At 33.8% G+C, this 18962-nt stretch overlaps 2 protein-coding genes across 5 annotated transcripts; both read right to left on the minus strand.

Annotated features, from left to right (window-relative positions):
• Positions 1 to 902: 902 nt before the first annotated feature.
• LOC106056305 (cytosolic Fe-S cluster assembly factor nubp1-like) lies at positions 903 to 16032 on the minus strand. 4 transcript variants are annotated; one of them, XM_013212988.2, is made up of 5 exons: positions 15915 to 16032; positions 5494 to 5693; positions 4921 to 5010; positions 4279 to 4426; positions 903 to 2946 (listed from the first exon to the last, which is right to left on the minus strand). In XM_013212988.2, the coding sequence occupies exons 2-5, from the start codon at positions 5671 to 5673 to the stop codon at positions 2375 to 2377; spliced, it is 990 nt and encodes a 329-aa protein (XP_013068442.2). In that variant the 5' UTR covers positions 5674 to 5693; positions 15915 to 16032; the 3' UTR covers positions 903 to 2374. The 4 variants fall into 4 exon arrangements, with proteins under 4 accessions (XP_013068442.2, XP_013068444.2, XP_013068441.2 ...); XM_013212990.2 differs by having other exon boundaries at positions 15778 to 16021; XM_013212987.2 differs by having other exon boundaries at positions 15727 to 16020.
• Positions 11096 to 13000, minus strand: LOC129923665 (uncharacterized). Its single transcript, XM_056015721.1, has 4 exons — positions 11830 to 13000; positions 11647 to 11711; positions 11419 to 11500; positions 11096 to 11313 (listed from the first exon to the last, which is right to left on the minus strand). The coding sequence occupies exons 1-4, from the start codon at positions 12071 to 12073 to the stop codon at positions 11150 to 11152; spliced, it is 555 nt and encodes a 184-aa protein (XP_055871696.1). The 5' UTR covers positions 12074 to 13000; the 3' UTR covers positions 11096 to 11149.
• Positions 16033 to 18962: the final 2930 nt, after the last annotated feature.

Here is an 18962-nt window from a genome sequence, read left to right on the forward strand (position 1 = left end):
CTTTCAGACCTTGTGACCTATCGTGCAGATGATGTAAAGGTCATGTGTTTCTGTTGCCCACAGTTTATGAGGGTGTCATGTGACCAGCACAACGACCAACCGCCTTTACTTTTCCCCAACTAATGTTAGGTACCCATTAGAGCTGGCTGCGACTCAGAGGTTCCCATAAAGAATATATATATAGGGTGTGGGACTTAATCCAACTGGATGTCCAATGCCAGATATATGGCAAGCCCTATAATGACAAGAAACTGACCCTAATTGGTACATGGAACGTAAGAACATTGAAAGCAATGTTGCAAAGTGGCCCAACTTTTAAAAAACTTTGACAACTACTGACTGGACATCCTTGGAATCAAGATGCAGTGGACATCAAGTGTACAAATTATCAATGATATTGCCAGACATTTATGTAATTTTATGTTAAATCAAACTAATGACTTTTGAGTTGAGTCCAGACCAAGTAAATGGATTATGGACTTGTAGATGTCTTTCATGAGTAGGATATTTTTTTTTTGTTTTAAAATTATTATTTTTTTTACAAAGCTTATATTAACTCACTCTGTCTCCCACTTCCCGTTCTCAGATAAAGTTGAAACTTTGCACAATGATTTTAAAAAAAAAATATTTTAAGGCTATGTTTCCAATTATTTAATAGTAATTGCGCATTTCATATACGTGTATGATATTGTCATAATAAGGCTTTTCTTCGAATCAAAGATTAAGGAATACTTTACAGGGCTAGCCGTCCCAGCTGCAACCTACATATTTTGTCACATCCAGCACAGACATAACCATTGTTCGCCAGCGGTGGATTTAGGTTATCTTTTTGCCATATACACAAATAAACAAAAAAAAACAAAGAACAAATACAATAAAAAGAACAAATGAAAACCTGGCGGTAATGTGTAACATTTCAAATTTAGTACATGATATTTAATAACATGAAAGTTATGAATCATTTCAAATTTAGTAGTAGAATACCCATGACACAAATTAAGGGACATAGGATGATGATGCTGAACTTGTTAAACTTTAAAATTGTATTATCTTTTTTTATTGTGTTTGTTGAGTAGCATTATTTTAGGATTAGAAATAAACAATTTGAAAGTGATAATAAAGAAAAACAAAAGCTATTTATTTAGCAGGGGGCGCAGTGACTGAGTGGTTAAGTGCATGGCTTCAGAACCTGGGGTTCTGGGTTCTAATCTCTGCGAAGACTGGATTTTGAATTTCAGGATTTTTAGGGCGACCCTGAGTCCAACCAAACTCTAATGGGTACCTGACTTTAGTTGGAGAAAGTAAAGGTGGTTGGTCGTTGTGCTGGCCACATGACACCCTGCTTGTTAACCGTTGGCCATAGAAACAGATGACCTTTACAGCATCTACCCCATGGATTGCAAGGTCTGTAAGGGAACCTATACGTTTTACTTTATTCATTTAGCTCTTCTTAGTGGGGCTAGATGAAACTATTTTCATTTAATTAAGTGCATTCAATTAAAATCTTTTTCATGAATAGACACAGTAAATTTAACTATCAGTAGAATATTTATAGATACAATTTTCCATGAAAATCAATAGAATATTTACAAATACAATTTCAATGAAAACAATAAGAACTCTGTGTTTAAAGATGTGAGTTGCCTTTAACAACTTTTATCTAGTATACTAGAAATCTAGGTTACCAATACAACATCATCTCATTACAAAATTGAAAGTTAACTATAGCAAAATAATAAAAATGACAACCTGCCCGGATGTATAAGTTAAAATTTATGTGAAACTTCTATGGTTATTTATTGGTTATTTTAGTCTCAAGTAAGAAGTTTGACTGTATAAAAAATATATCTGTATTTGTAATATGAACAAAAAAAGATTTTTAATGCAACAGAACTGTTAAAAAGTGTGGTGCAATTGAATCAAGAAAAGGTGAATCATGTTACAGTCCATCATGTCTGCTAATTTAGCTAGTCCTTTAAAAACAAGCTTTGTTCATTCATAATCACTTCCATTAAAGCAACTACAAAAAATTAATGCAAAGCCTCATTCTGCAATTTTAATTTGTTCTTCTTTTCTAAAGTCTGTTCAAGCAGTTTGCATTTATTTTTATGTCAGACTTTTTCCTTTTCTCTTTCTAATTAAAATTGTAATTTATCTTTATAAAAAAAAATAACTGAAGTAACAACAATAGATTCCAAAACACAATAATATACTTGTATGAAATAGGTTAAATGAGGATTTTAGATTATCTTATTGTAATTATATTTATTTTAACCACAAATAGTGTGAAATACATGTTTAAAAACAAAAATGAAATGAGAACTGGATGTGGTCATACTGTAATCATTTTTTTTTACCACAAAGACAAGATTGTTTATGAGAAATCCATAGCCTCACCTGTTTCAGCTTCTGTTTTTTTAACAAACTCATTACAGTATGATACGACTTTCTCTACAATGTTCATAAAAGCTGTCACTGCCGGAGAGTCAGGAACCTCTTCAATGAAAGACTTTCCTTCATCACAGCACTTTGCTATTCTTGGATCAAGTGGCAAACTGCCAAGGAATTTTTCTCCCAAGGTTTCTGCCATTTTTAGTGCTCCACCAGTAGTGGGTGGGAAGATAACAGAGGATTTGTGACATTTCGGACAAATAAAGTCGCTCATATTTTCTACGATGCCAATTATGGGTAGTGATGTTTTCCTGCAGAAGTTGATCTCCTTTCGGACGTCTGTCAAGGACACTTCCTGAGGGGTGGTGACGATGACAGCACCATCAATCCCTGCACCTGATAGAAACTGTATTAAAGCCAAGTGCTCATCAGATGTCCCAGGAGGTGTATCTACCAAGAGGTAGTCCAGTTCCTCCCAATCAACATCTCGGAGGAATTGCTTGATCATGCCAGACTTCTTAGCGCCACGCCATATTACAGCATCATCAGGAGATCCTGAAATGTAATTAAACTTTTGTTTCCTTTTTATATACAAATGTTAATGAAAAAAAAATTATGGGTTATGCCTAAACAAATCCATATGTTATCTAATGTTATGTCAATTAGTGAAACTAAGCAACTATCAAGGTAGTGTACCAAGGGACTGGAAAGAAGATTTTGCCATTCCATTGTTTAAAAAATGAAAAAAATCTGATTCAGGAAATTACAGACTAGAATCACTCACCAACATCACATGTAAAATACTATAACTTTCCAACACATAATATAAACTTTACTACCATTGCTTGTTAATATATTAACTCTTGTGTAATTCAAAGATCAGTCTTAGGCCCAGAACTGCTTTTAAGTTACATAAATTGAGCTACGTAATTGCATTGCATTAGTTCAGGAACAAAAGTTAAACTATTTGCAGACGATTGCATTTAAAATATAGAACAGTAAAAAAAAACCACAGATACTCAATTTGTACGAAGAGAAATGAATTATAAAAATGGGAATCAAACTCAAGCATGTCTTTCCACACAGAAAAATGCAAATTATTAAAAGAAACAAAAATTTTTTAAAAAGTTATCTTGGTAAACCAGTAAGAGATTATAATAAATAAAAAAAAGTTCTCATGGAACTGACGTATTGATGAACTAATGAAGAAATCATACTATAAAGAGAAATTTGTATTATCCAAACAAGACTATAAAACTGAAATGCTATTTAACCTTGGAATATTCATCCTCTATTTGGGATCAAGAAAACATTAAGAAACTAAACTAGATGCAAAATAGAGCCCAGAGATTTATAGCAAATAAATATTCACATTTCATTTGAGTAACACCATTAGTAAAAATCAGTAAATTTAGAGACACCTCAGGACAGAAGACTAAAAAGTTAAGAAGCAATAATACATAAAACATAAACAACATGCATGAGATGCATAACTTATTATTTTTTCATTTCTTATAAATTTGTACAAACGTTCATAAAAAAATAAAATCACCTTCTATATTTATTACTTTTAGTCTATCAATATAGTAAATTGAACTAATCTAAAATATTTTTAATTCTAAATTTATTGGGTTTATTTGTTATAGTCTTATTCTTCTTCGTTCTCACTTTTCTTCTTCTTTTTATTGTCTGGTATACAAACCTTAATCTAATCAGCTTAGTAAATTTAATTTTTGTTATTGTAAAAAGAGGAACTCAAAGTGAGTTCATTGCTTTACAAACAATATACATGGACATTACATTATGTAAACTTTAATCTTCAGTATCATGAATTGAAAGAAGAATAAAAATTAAAGGGAAACAAAAGGAACTAAAACAAAATGTTACCTAATAAGAAACCAATAGACATCATAGCGAGGTTATCCCGAACATAAACCGGTGACCAGCCTGAACCACTTTGATGAACAGTCTCTCCTTCAGCCCCCATTATACGGGGCATGGAGGGTCCACAAATGTCCACATCTAAGACACCAATCTAAGGAAAGCAATACAAATAACAAAAAATGAGAATTATTGATTTTATAGACATACTATATTAAAGCTATGTTAATAATGATATAATAATGCTTCTAACACAGAGAAATCAATATATATGTGTGTGTCAGTGTCATTAACAGCTGGGAAAAAGTAGCACGGAATAGAATCAACATGGAGAGTGAGCATAAAGGAAGGGTTCCGGATTGCAGATGCCTTATACAACAGTATAGAAAGAAGAGTGATAATGCAATGGAGCCTGGTGATTACGGATGCTCAACCTGTGACTGCAGCTGTGTATCAAGGAATGGCCTCTTTAATCACGAAAGAAGTTGTAAAGGGAAAAGATCATCTCTCAAAATGTAAAAATGCCACAGATATATATATATATATTTTAATCATGGGAAAAATACAAAAGTGGATGAAAATACATTTCAAACATGAACAAAACCTTGCTGGATAAATGAAATATTTCAAACACAAGCAAAACATTACCTGCTTGCTTTCATCTGTAGCTAAAGCATGAGCCAGGTGAGCTGTCAATGTACTTTTACCCACACCACCTTTGCCTGACAGTACAAGTATCTGGATAATACAAATGCATACATGTATTTAGTCAATTCAAATGTGTACAAGTATCTGAATAATAAAAATGTTTACAAGTATGTGGTCAATACAAATGTGTACATGTATATGGTCAATACAATTATGTACAAGTACCTGGTCAATGGAAAAGTCGACAAGTTCTGTGTTGTTTAGTTTAAACTAATAATAAGATAGGAAAGACCAAGAGGCATGCTATCTTAATTTAGCAGGTGAATAAAAGGTGTCTAACAATACTGTGAAGCAATGAAAACAACCTGGGTAGTTTCCAATATGAGTCCTTGGCCAAGACTATCCTCCAGACTAGTTAAAGAAGAATCTTGCAGACAAGATGCCAAGAAAAAAAAAGGATCAGGCTGCACTACTTGACAAATGAGTGCACCTTGTCACTTTACAAATGATAAATGTGCAGAAACTTAAGTTTTAATTGTAATATTTATGTGACTGGCTGTACTTGTTTTTTACCTTGTGTTTAACCTTTGATAGCTTCTGACGTATCTCCTCGATGGCTGGATCCGGTCCAAGTTTTGGAAGAGATGAACAGACTCCCTGATTGGGACAGCCCTCACAAGCACTGGCTTTACCTGCTAGTTCACTTTGTGTTCCAGGGCAATGCTCTGGTGCATTTTCTGGCACACTTTCCATATTTCCTAGTCCTAAGAAAACTTTAAAAAGAAAAAAAAACATATATTTCCTTTTCATTTAGCATTTGAAATGTATCATGAATCTAATAAATATTCCCTTTAATACATGAGGTAAAGTCCATGCAGCAGATGAAAAAGAACACACAATTTATAATAGCTTAGTCTTGCATATGATGCACAGCCACACTTTACTTTTTTAGGTAAGGTCACACTTGTATATAAGAAAATTTTTTTTGTTTACTTTAGAAATTCAAATAGTGTGAAAGTGACCCATGCCTTCTACATGGACCTTCCAAAACGTAAAATCAGGTTAATGAGATTGTCATGAAATATTGGCTTCATGGTCAACAAATGTTTGTTTCTTTGACATGTTTCAGACATTCTTACAGATTTGAAAATAAGTACACCTTAGTCCAAACATCCCGCAGGACGACAAGGGATCGCAGCAGGCAGGGTTCAAACCCAAAACCTTCTGAATGCCAAAAGACTGTCTAGCTAAAGTGCATACCACAGTGACATGACCAGGCTGATTAATAGAAACTAACACTAACACTCTTAAAGTTAAAGGAAGTTTTGATAGTTTATGTATTGTCAATTCTTACTTAGGTGCTTAATTAAATAACTGGGGGAAAATTCAAAAGATAAAAAAACAACTTTGCACAATTGTTTAGTGGGCAGAATTGTGTTGTGATGTTGACAGGATGAACAAAGTTTAAGCTTATCAACATTAGATCTACATATATTTTACTAGTTTGAAATATAAATCATTCTGAGAACTTTGAAATATGTAAATACTTGCATTTCATAAAATTAATAGTTAGATAAATAGCCATGTTTGTTATAAAAAAAAAAGACTAAGCATTTTAAACTGTAATAAAATAGTTAAGTCAATATCATCATTCAATATGTGCTGATGTAATCAGATTAATAACAGCAGTGTCATAGAACTAGTGTTCATTGGTTAGCCGCTTGGAGGTGTGGAGGTCTAGGTTTGAATGAAATAATATTTTATTTATAAATTAGGGATCTAGATCTAGGAGATATTTCTATTCATTTCAAAGATCTAGATCTACACTTATACTTAAATTTTAAATGTCTTTGTCGTTAGGAGTTTTAAATGAGTTTACCAAGTTTAACTTAATTTTATTAAAGAATTTAAGATTTTAAAAACTTTTAAGAAGTTAAAGTCTGTTAAAGTCATTAAAATTAAAGTAAAGACCAAGTAGTAGATATTTTTCTAGTACAAAGTGACTGAGTCTGAGTCACACTGACTGACTTCACTGAAGACTGAGTCAAGTGTGACTCAGTGTCAGTTTAGACTTTAGCTAGATCTACATCTATCTAGAATCTATTTTCTAGATCTTGTCTTAACTATAGAGACAATAGACATAGATATCTAGATTACGTCAGAATAGATAAGATTCTAGCTGTTGTGGACGCCATAAAACATTTCCACAAATACTTATATGGGCAAACGTTCACCCTTAGAAGTGATAATTCCGCTCTACAATGGCTGCTTTCCTTTAAGAGTCCTGAAGGTCAAGTAGCCAGGTGGATTGAACGTCTGCAAATCTATGACTTTGAGATTCAGCACCAAAAAGGACAGACTCACCAGAATGCTGATGCGCTGTCCCGAAGACCTTGCAAAACTGAATGCAAGCACTGTAGAAAGGTCAAAGAAAAAGAGGCGGTTGTGGATTACCATTGTCTTGAGGTAGAAGCTTCCGGACCGTGGTCGGACGAAAAAATCCGAGAGGATCAGTTAATGAAGGAAGATGGACCACGACCAGATTGGCAACACATCTCTGATAGGGGAACCGCTACCAAGGCATATTGGGCCCAATGGGACTCCCTAAAAATTGTGAACGGTGTCCTCAAGAGAGTATGGGAAACGCCAGACGGGACAAGCAATCGCTTTCAGCTGATACTACCTAAGGTTAGGGTGTCGGAAGTACTGAAAGAGATGCATAATGGCTTCAGTGGCTCCCATCTTGGTGTCAACAAAACTTTGGAGAAGGTGCGCCAGCGGTTTTACTGGTTTTATGGGAAGATGTTGAAGAATGGTGCCAAAGGTGCGATGTCTGTACAGCAGCCAAGGGCCCGCAATGTAGAACAAGAGGACATATGCAGCAATACAACGTTGGGAACCCCTTTGAAAGGATCGCAATCGATGTTGCCGGGCCATTTCCTGAAACCAAGAAAGGAAATAAGTTGGTAGTTGTCGACTATTTTACTAAATGGCCTGAAGCATATGCAATACCTAATCAAGAAGCCACCACAGTAGCAGAAACCCTTGTAGAGAACTGGATAAGTCGGTACGGTGCTCCAATTGAGTAACACTCAGACCAGGGCCGAAACTTTGAATCCAGAGTCTTTCAGGAGATGTGCCGGACACTCTGCATCGAAAAGACTCGCACCACGCCTCTACACCCCCAATCGGATGGAATGGTGGAACCCTTTAACTTAGTTTAACAGAACTCTAGAACAACCCCTACCGAAGGTCGCCAGTGAATGACACGATGACTGGGACACCTATAATCTATAATTAATAATAATAATAATATAAATAAATATAGATCTATAGTATAGTATATTTTTTTTTATAGTAGAGACCAGGGTAATAGTTTAGATGCCCAGATACCTTTACTGACCACCATGTTGTTTTTAAAGCATATTTATCTCCCTTATCTATATTAGACTTTCAATAACTTTTTTTAAAGAGATTTTTGTTCTTATGCTGTCAACTTATGAATTTTTAAGCGTATTTACTGAACTGAAGGTCTAAAAAAATGTTAATAATAAATTGATGAAGTTGTTTCTTCTTTTTTTCAATAACTTTTTTTAAGAGAGTTTTTTTGTTCTTATGCTATCATTTTAAATGAATTTTAATATTAGATCTAATAGCTGTTAGAAAGAAAGACAAAACAGCAACAGAAAAATGTTGGCAAGTAATTAAAGGGAGATAGTCTATAATTGGTAATGCTGCAGGAGTTCAAGGGGCAGCCATCTTTGTTACTATTTTGTTATTGTTTATGTTCCAAAGAAATCCCAAGATAGTGTCTTAAAAAATACCTAGAATTAACATTACTTCTGTGTTTTCAAAGCAATGCTATTTTTTCTTTTAATTTTGACTTGGTGTCAATACAATACGTTTCTTATTGTTCTGTCTTCTTTTTAATTATTAAAATCTAAATATTGTCTATATCTATTCTGAATTATTCTGATATAGAGAATCTAAATTTAACTAGGCCTACAATAAATATCAGCACAGTTTATTACCAAAAATTAATTGACATATATTGCCTTTAAGAACCTTGTCATATTAATATAGTAATTAGTCTAGTTCTAGCAGTTAGATTCTGAGTCTAATTAATAGACTTATTAGGACTAGATCATGATACCAGTATAGCTAGATCTAGCATATTATTTAGCTTCAAAAATAAAAACAAACAAAAACCCAAATCGGAGAGAAAACCCAAGATACAAGATTACAGTCTAAGCAATTTAATAACAAAGATGGCTGCCCCTTGAAATCCTGCAGAATTACCCTATAATTAAGCCTTACTTAAAACTTAAAACCAAAATGGCATATTTCCAATGACAATATTATATATGGTAATAAGAAATAAAACTTAAAAATATATTTTTTAACAACTATTTATCTCCGAGGAAATCAAATTACATATTTGTAATCTGCATTTTTTTTCTGCATATTCTTAAAATATAAGAGAGACATGATTTAGCGTTTCAAGTCACGTAAACCAGTAGAGTCTATATTTAATATAGTATATATATATATAGATGGGCAACAGGGCGTGTCCGCAGGCCGACGGGCCATGTCTGCCTCACATCTTGGGGCCAAACCTCCTCCGAGACCCTTGCAGTTTAGCCTGACGCTTCACAGCCTCAGTTTCCATCTGCCACCACGAGGAGGTACTGCATAGGACTTGCTGTGGAGAGGCTATGTACTGGCAAGAGAGACTTACAAAATTGCTCCCCTTTCACAGATGCTAGCCAGCGGTGGCAACAAGTTAAGCTACCACACTAGACGCTTCACACAGCCATTGGACAGATTGCTGACTAGCAGTACTAAAGCCCTAGTCTACCGGACCTGTGTGTTGAGCACCTTGCTGTACGGAAGTGAAACATGGTCAACCTACTCATGGCAGGAAAAAAAGCTGAATGTCTTCCACCTCCGATGCCTAAGGCGGATCTTTAAAATAAGGTGGCAAGATAAGTTAACCAATGAGGAAGTGCTACATAGAGCAGGATGCCAGGACATCCGCTCTGTTATCAGCAGCAGACGCCTTGGCTGGCTTGGCCACGTTCGTAGAATGCCAGTAGGTCGACTTCCACAGGACATCCTGTATGGCGATCTAATAGAAGGCAGGAGAGCCGCTGGTCGCCCACTTTTACGTTATACGGATGTATGCAAACGCGACATGAAGCTCTTCAAAATCGACACTGGCAACTGGGAAGAGGTGGCACTGGACAGATCCACATGGAGAGAGAGCATAAAGGAAGGGTCACAGATTGCAGATGTCATACACAACAGAAGCAGAAAGAAGGGTGAAAATGCAACGGCGCTTGGTGATTATATATGCCCAACCTGCGATCGCAGCTGTGTATCAAGGATTGGCCTCTTTAGTCACACAAGAAGTTGCAAAGGGAAAAGATCGTCTCTCGAGACGTAAAATGCCACAGATATATGAGTGTTTCTCCAGTACTGGTGCCAAAAAGTGTCACATTATGCTAAAAATTAAAGTTGAAGTTTTTGGTTTCATTTCAACTGTATTCACTTCTTCAACCAGTTCACTTTAAGAATTTATCAATAGAAAATGAATTGCAAGATGTAGATTTTGACAGCAGTGTCTATTCAAGGGGTACCCCCATTTGCGTCACAGGTGCATCACCGGGACACCACTTGATAATTTAACAACAACCAACTGATAAATTCATTGTATTTTAGCATAATATGACTGTCTTTATTGATATTAGTCTTTAGATACTGAAATTTATGCTTTTGCATAGAAAAAGTGGATTTGAGCTCAATTCAAAAATTGGGACACAGTAGCACCTGTGACACTACAAGTTAAAGTTTTTTTAAAAGATATTCTGTGAGAATATAGAAATTATTTTATTTTTGCACTAAAGTGATCCATTTGACTTATTATTAAGTTCACTATTCTAGTCATAAAGTACCCATTTGTAAAAATGCTGCTTTAATTTCAAAAAATGTCGCAGGTGCTTCATGGGACACCATTTTTTTAAATAATGTTTATAAGTTTACATTTTTGTCTTATCTGTGCACAAGTGAATGATCATTATTATTTTTAATTATTGACAAATATATATTTTATATCTTTTGTTAGTTTTAACACACAGAAAAAGGTTTGAAAAAAAGAGAAAGAAAAGAAAACACATAAAACTGTACACAAATTTTATTTGACAAAAATAGAAATCAAAACATTCCACTCTCAAACTATTGCCATTGGTATCAACATCACTTCAGTAACAATCATGTCTGCATACACTAACTGTATGTCCTGCACTTCTGGATATACAAATATATTTCTTTTATTTCTGTGCCTTTTTAAAAAATTATTTCTGCGCTGATCATCCAGGACTTCTATCACAACTCCTGTTGGAAAAATTACCAGCAATGTTGAAAAGTTAATACTTCAATCTAAAACATACTTTGAACTAGTTTATTGAAATTAAAAGGTACACAGTGCAAAAATTATACCTGAATAGAATATTTCCCCATACTTGACAATCAAACAGCTATTTACAATGTACTTTTGATGAGTGAAGGAAATTGTTTGGGCCTGAAAAAACAACAACATGAGGCTGAAATACTTAATTTCTAAAATGAGTCTAAAATTATTTAGCAGGGTATATTATTAAAAAACAACTTATACAATACAGGTAACATAAGATTCAATGAAAATGTTTATATGTAAAAGCTCTTTACCTTTGAATTTGAGCATATGGGACTGACATCTAAAGAGTCTTCAAGATTTGACTGAGATTGCACTACTAAAGAAAAAGAAACAATTTCATTTAGAAATCAATTAGGTAATTTTAAAATGAATAATGTTTTTTTCTCAGATAATTGTAAAGTGCTATTTAAAAATAAATAAATACAAGTACTTACCATTTTGTTTCTGAAGTTTGAACACCTTCCAAGAGCCACATATTTCATCATGCAGGCACTGACTGCCATATGAATTTCTGCATGGATAGCAGAAACAGCTTCTATTTCTGTAAGCAATAGTGTTAGGTGTAATACCTCTCACTAGGTCATTGAAAGATCCTTCTTTATTTACTGGTCGCCACTTTGATACCTTTTGCAGTGCACCATCACTCTGAACATACTCAGCCGTCATCTTTGACCACATACTATACTCCACTCTGCTAATTCATCCGTGCAATTTTTTAAAGGCTCAATACTTGTTAATTAAATCCACACCACAGTTGCTACATGATCTTTCAATGCACTGCAGCTTATGAAAACAATTGGCATTAGTTCTTGGGCATAGAGTTAAGTCAAGTGATGAAGCTGGATTTATTAATGTCAGCTCTCTGTGTCCTTTTTTGATCAGAAATTTATTAATGCCCTCTATATAAAGAAAAATCTTCAAACAGAACTCACATAAGCAAGACTGCATCTTATGTTAAGTAGCTTTTGCATGAAACGTTTTCCTGTTTGAGCACTAACAGATGATCGAGAGGGATCAGTTCTTGAGACATCCCCTCTACTGTAAAAAATGAATATTGTTTCCAAGGCATTTTGTGCAATGCAATCACTTCATTTTTTTTCTTGCAATTTGTTCTGATTTGCACTTGGACATAAAACTTCTTGACCAAAATGTTAGAAATGAGTAGCACAACCTCTGAGTTTGTTGTACTTACTAAGGATACTGCAGAGTACTTGTCTATGAGCACTAGACATGACTTTTTTTTTTGCTGGTGGAGTGTAGTTAGGTTTTGATACTTTCTTTAATGTTGTTTAGAAAGATGAGCTTTCTTCTCTCAGGTAGGCGCAGAAAGCGTATGTCATGGACAGCTTTACTTTTTCTTGGGGAGCATATTTGTGTGAGACCATAAAAAACTGCAGCATATTTCTTGGGTGACCTAGACAATTTCATCAAAGCCCTTGAAACAGCCATTCTTTTTGCCACTGGAGTCTGGAATCCAGTACCTAGTGATTCACCAACCTTTGCTGAGATGACATTAAGTGGACTATTAGCTTGCTGTTTTCTTTCTTTGCGTTTTCTGTTTATCCAAGCTTTTTCATGTGGGCTTAACTAAATCTTAACTGTATGCAGCTTTTCTCAACCTTTCCTTTTCTCTCCGCTCTAAAACAGCAACACGTGTTAGAGACTCAGGCTTTGATGCTTGTAAATTTAGAGGCTTGTAGACGCCTTGAAACTCTAACAGATACTCCATTACTGAAATCTGTAATTTATAAAAATGTATAAGTATCTAAATAAATAGATCTATTATATATAATATAGGCCTACTAATAAATTTCATAAACATATAATATATTATATATTGGTGCATTATTTAAATCTAGTCTAGTAATGCCCATAATTGCTTGATAGGGATAGACTCAATCAATAGTATAGGACTAGTACTGTTAATTATATTAACTTAAGTTATAATCATTCAGTGGTAGACTGAAAGAACTGAATACAATATAATTGAATATACTGTATAAACAATACAATGGAAATTAAGTGCAGGTTAAACCAAACTTTGTTTTAGATACTATCTACATTTTAATATAGAATAGGTCTATAATATAGATCTAGTCTCTAGATATTTTTCTAGATACTGGTCAATTTAAAGAAAAATATATTATTAAATCTAAAATTAGATTCTAAATCTAGTCATAAATGATCTAGTCTAGAGTCACTAGTCTAGATTCATAAAAGATCTAATGATTTCTAATCTAATAATCTAGTTTAGATCTAAATCTAGATATTGAATTAGATCTAGACTGACTAGACTATTCTACTCTACTCTAGGTCTAGATCAAGACTCAAGAGTAAATCTAGCTATAATATAATGAATTACATAATTAGATCTAGGTCTAGATCTAGAGTAAATCTAGATGATGAATTACATAATTAGATCTAGATCTAGAGTAAATCTAGATTTAGGTCTAGAGGTCTAATCAGTCTAGATTTCTAGATCTAGAGTTAAGCTCTTTAAAGTTTTAAAGACAAGTGTCCGAGATGCGCCTCAAACGAAAGATCTAATAGTTCTAAATCTTATTTACAGTAATAAGTAAATTTTAATTATTTAATATTTCTTAAACAGTACCGCTTTATTTCTTTTAGATGTAGCTAATATTATCTGACACTGTAAAATCTTTAACAAACTATCACTAAAATCTATTTGGACTTAACAGACGCAAACTAGGACACCATTTGTAAACAAACGGAGTAGTGTCCACTGAAACGCCCCAAACGATGTAAAGTAAAATTACAAAAAATATAAAATGAAAGATGTCAAAAAATGTTCATTTAAAATGATTAATTATGAAAATAGTTTATTACATATATTAAAATCATTTAATCTTAATTAAAACTTCCATGAATACAGAAAACGTAACAAATCCTGAACTCGCATTAGACGCTACATGTGACGCCATAATTTATGCATGGAAAACACCGGCACGGAGTCCCATGGAGCGCCTCAACGCCTAATCCAATTTACTTCTCAAAATAAAAACAAATTAATTATTTTAAATCCCTACACACGTCTACTATTACATCAACATAATTGTTTTAGAAATATAAACTTTTTGTTTAGTAACAGGCTTTAAAATTGATTAACTTTACGATTTAAGACTAAATTGTGTTCAAGACGCTTCATGTGACGTCATGATTGAATGGTTAAATTTAGTAACCTCGTAATAAAAAAAGCACTTCGATTTGGATATTGCAATCAAACTTATTTGTAATAAGCTTAAATTTCAGTAGAATAATGAAATATCTACGTACCTGATGGGTTGTTGATTCACAAAAGATCACAAAAAACAGATTAAATGAGGTTTTTGTGCAAGATTGCCGGCGATTGATCGTGTCGACGATTGAGGCGCATCAATGGTTAATTGTGGGACACGCTATTGTTTACGTACTCCTGTTAATTACTACGCTAGTATTTCCAGCGGAAACGGCACTTCTTTTGTTCTACACAATACCTGTGATGCTCAAAAGAACTCTCATTCATAAAAAGTAGTGTCGTGGGAAAAATAATCCCATTCTTAACACACGCAGCACAGGCGCTTCATCTGGGACACCTCGACCTATTTTAAGCTCGTTATGCATGTTTAGAAAGCTTTTAACAAAAAAAATACTTTAAAAGAAATCTTTAATGCTTGTTGTAACAGAAATGCAATGTTGAGCATATTATTTATTTCTTGTTTACAATTCATAGAGGATTGTAATTCCGTATAAAGTGGGACACATCGCGATGCGCCTCAAACGCCTTTTTGTGGCCGTGTTTAATCAATATTTTGATAACCTTGAGAAAAACTAAATAATGACATTGAAATATGAGGATCTTGTTAACATATTCCAACAAAGATGGAAGTTTTATGCCCCTTGGTTTTAGTACGATATTAATTCAATCATACCATGGTGTTCCGTGTTACATCAAAAGCCGCCATTTTGGGTAGTAATTTCACACATTTTTTACAATTTCAATATTTCCCTAGCACCTTATGAGCTCAAAATATCAAAATTTATAGATTAACCATTTCTTAATGCAATGTAATGCAAATTGTCACATTTGAATAACAATCTTATGAAATACGGACTTTTTAGTGAACCAACACCTAGTTGTAACCAGTACTGGAGAAACACTCATATATTATTATATAGATCTAACTAATCTAATAGTATATCATAGTTACAGTATAGTGAGTATAGTAATACTCATATGATTATTAATATTACAGTTGTTAATTTACACTAAGTGACAATACTATAAATAGTATAAATATAAGTAACTTATAAGAAGATTAAGATAGAGCTACCTAAGGCTAATTCAGTAAATAAGTAATTCAATTTGTAGTATTGTAGTTGACCTAAAAATTGTGTAGACTAGTAGACTAGTCTAGAGTCTAGGACTAGAGTAGTCTAGATCTAGAATAATATTAATATGATACTGTAAGTAGTGTAACTGATACTGTGATAGATCTTCATCTAGATTAATCTTACTAACTTTGTAAACTAATTCTAGAGCTAGATTAAGATATAAATCTAAATCTAGATAGGTCTAGAATCTAGTAACTAGATTACTAGATTGTAGATATCTCTAGAATCTAGAAGTATATAAATATTGTGAAAATTTGTGTAAACACTTGTACTGTATTTGTAGCAGTCGCCTTTCTTTTTTTGGGAAGTCCGACTTCTTCCTTGTTTTTTTTTTTTTTTTTTATCCAGCTTAATTATGTAGATCTAGAATTTCTAGATCTATTTATTTAAAATTACCCAATTTGTGGTAAAAATGTTTACTATGTTACACTAGATCTATGTAAATTTTATAGTTTATGCTACTTATTGGTATATTTATATAGCAACACATGCTTATATTTATAATTTTATATCTTATCGAGCATCCCTTTTTTCTTGTGGAACTGTCTATCTTAACTTAAATCATTTTTAGATCTTAATTCTTAATAATAATATAAAATGAAATTATCTTGTTGCAGGTAATAGCATACTAGATCTGGTAGCGTTTTGCTTTGAACCGCCTTGGGTTGAATAAACGCGACGCTATATGCCTTATAGGGCCTACTTATGCACTGTCGGATCCGGGGGGTGGGGGAGGGCGATAGGGGCGATCGCCACCCCACTCGGCGGACGAATTTTAGTAGAGAAATCACACAATTTATATACGATTTTTATACTTATGCTAATAATATATACACATTATTAATATTTTAACCTATTTTTTGGATTTTATCGCCCCTCCCTCCAGTAGGCCTATTATGTTTGTCGATTTGGTGGGGTGTGGCCGCTTCTGTGGCGGTGTGAAGTGGGGGTGCAATTACAGCTACTGCCATCCTCACTCTAGACTTGTGAGGTAGGGGGGGGGCGGTCCAATTTTAAAGCAGAAATCATAATGTATGAACAAAATTAGTTGAGAATCTTTATAATATAACCTACTTATTGATATTTGAACCCATTCGTATATTATGTCACACCACACTCTAATCATACTGCCCAATTCTTCTTCAACTTCAGTTTTAGTCGGGCGACCAGAAGATGAAGAAGGTCTGAAGCAACATCTGCTCCTCGTTTGACGCGTACATCCCGAAAAGAGCAACGAAACTTCTTCAGCATACAAGCGTGGTCAATTTTGTTTCTGTTCACACATCTGATGATACCAAAGTCACCTTGTCTATCTGTTATTGTGGGAACTCAATTCCATTTATAATTAGGGCCTAAGTTGCTTTTGGCACACATGTCGGCGAAACTCTTCTCGTTGTCCTTCTTCTCGCATTGACCCTGCTAATCCATGATCTCCTCGTAACATCTGTTGCCACTGCCCACCTTGGCGTAGGAGTCCCCCATTATAATGACGATGTCCATGTACTTTTTGATCTGTATTGTATGATAATAAACACTCTGTTGAGGCTTTGAGAGGTATATAAGAGGTTACGATTAAAGTTGTTAAAAGTCAAACATTATTGTAAAAAACCCCGCCCACATAGGCTATTTATATCGACACGTGCAGGGTACAAGAGCTTTGATCTTACAAGATTTTGACGTAGTTAATTAGCGTATATAAAACCCTCTTCAAGCTAACCTTGAATTATAGGCTATCATGTAGGCTATTGACATGGCCATAATTTCGAACTTATTTCAATGTCCTTTAACTTTGATCTCTATCTATCTATCTATCTATCTATCTATCTATCTATCTATCTATCTATCTATCTATCTATCTATCTATCTATCTATCTATCTATCTATCTATCTATCTATCTATCTATCTATCTATCTATCTATCTATCTATCTATCTATCTATCTATCTATCTATCTATCTATCTCTCTCTCTCTCTCTCTCTCTCTCTCTCTCTCTATATATATATATATATATATATATATATATATATATATATTATATTAAGACGTATTATATAAGATAAGATGTTACTTCAAAGAAGAAGATAATTACGTCCTACGCAATCTTATGTGTCAATCTAGTCATGTATGTTGATCAATTACTTAAACTCTACTAAATCGTTGGTTTTTCGGGCTAATTCAGCAAACCATTCCATTCTCTAATAGCACTACGGAAGAAGGAGCCTCTATCTTTGTGTTTTTCTGAGTATTTCATTAGATTTCCTTTTTTTTTTATTTGTAAATTATGGTTTAGTTTTTTATGTATTATAGATTTCTTTTTATTCTTCTGTCCTGAAGTGTCTCTAAGAGTGATTTTACTAATGGTGAAACTCTAATGAGATTTGAATATTCGTCTGTAATAAATCTCATGGCTCTATTTGTTCTATTTTCATCATGTTTTCTTGAGTTGAGGGATCTCAAACAGAGGATGCATAGGCCTATTCTAATATTGGCCTAACTAAAGTTAAATAGCATTTTAGTTTTATGATTTTGTTTGATTTGCAAACATTTCTTTTAATAAACCTCAATGTTTTGCTTCATTTATTATTACACCTAGATATTTGTAGTTTATAGTCTGTGTGACTGGAAGAAAGTGAATAGTTGTTTTTTTTCCTCTTAATAACTGGCATTTTTCTGGGTGGAAAGACGTGCTCCAGTTTGATTCTCATGTCTGTAATTCTTCTAATTCTCTTTGTAAAATTTCAGTAGGGTATCTTGTGTTGTTTTTATTGTTCTATATATTATGTAATCGCCTGCAAATAATCTGATTTTTGTTCCTGTACTAATGCAATTTGGTATATCATTTATGTAAATTAAAAAGAATAGTGGACCTCAGGGTTGATTTGGAGCCATTTACTATTGTTCTCTTCCCATTAGGAAATGCTAAGTCCATTAATGTAATGAACCATTAATGCTTCACGCCATTTCTATTGGAAAGTGATCAGACATGTCACCATTGTGTCTAATCTGACCTTTTTGTCCCACATGAAACTGATTGAGAATGGATAGGAACGTAGGTGGGCATCCGAGCCTGGCCAAAACCCTCTATGGACCATCGCGACTGACCGTGTCGAAAGCCTTGGTGAGGTCCACAAAGACAGCGTATAGGTTTAGGTTCTGCTTTTTTGCATTTTTCTT

This window comes from Biomphalaria glabrata, chromosome 17 (genome assembly GCF_947242115.1).
Source record: "Biomphalaria glabrata chromosome 17, xgBioGlab47.1, whole genome shotgun sequence".
NCBI lineage: Eukaryota > Metazoa > Mollusca > Gastropoda > Planorbidae > Biomphalaria > Biomphalaria glabrata.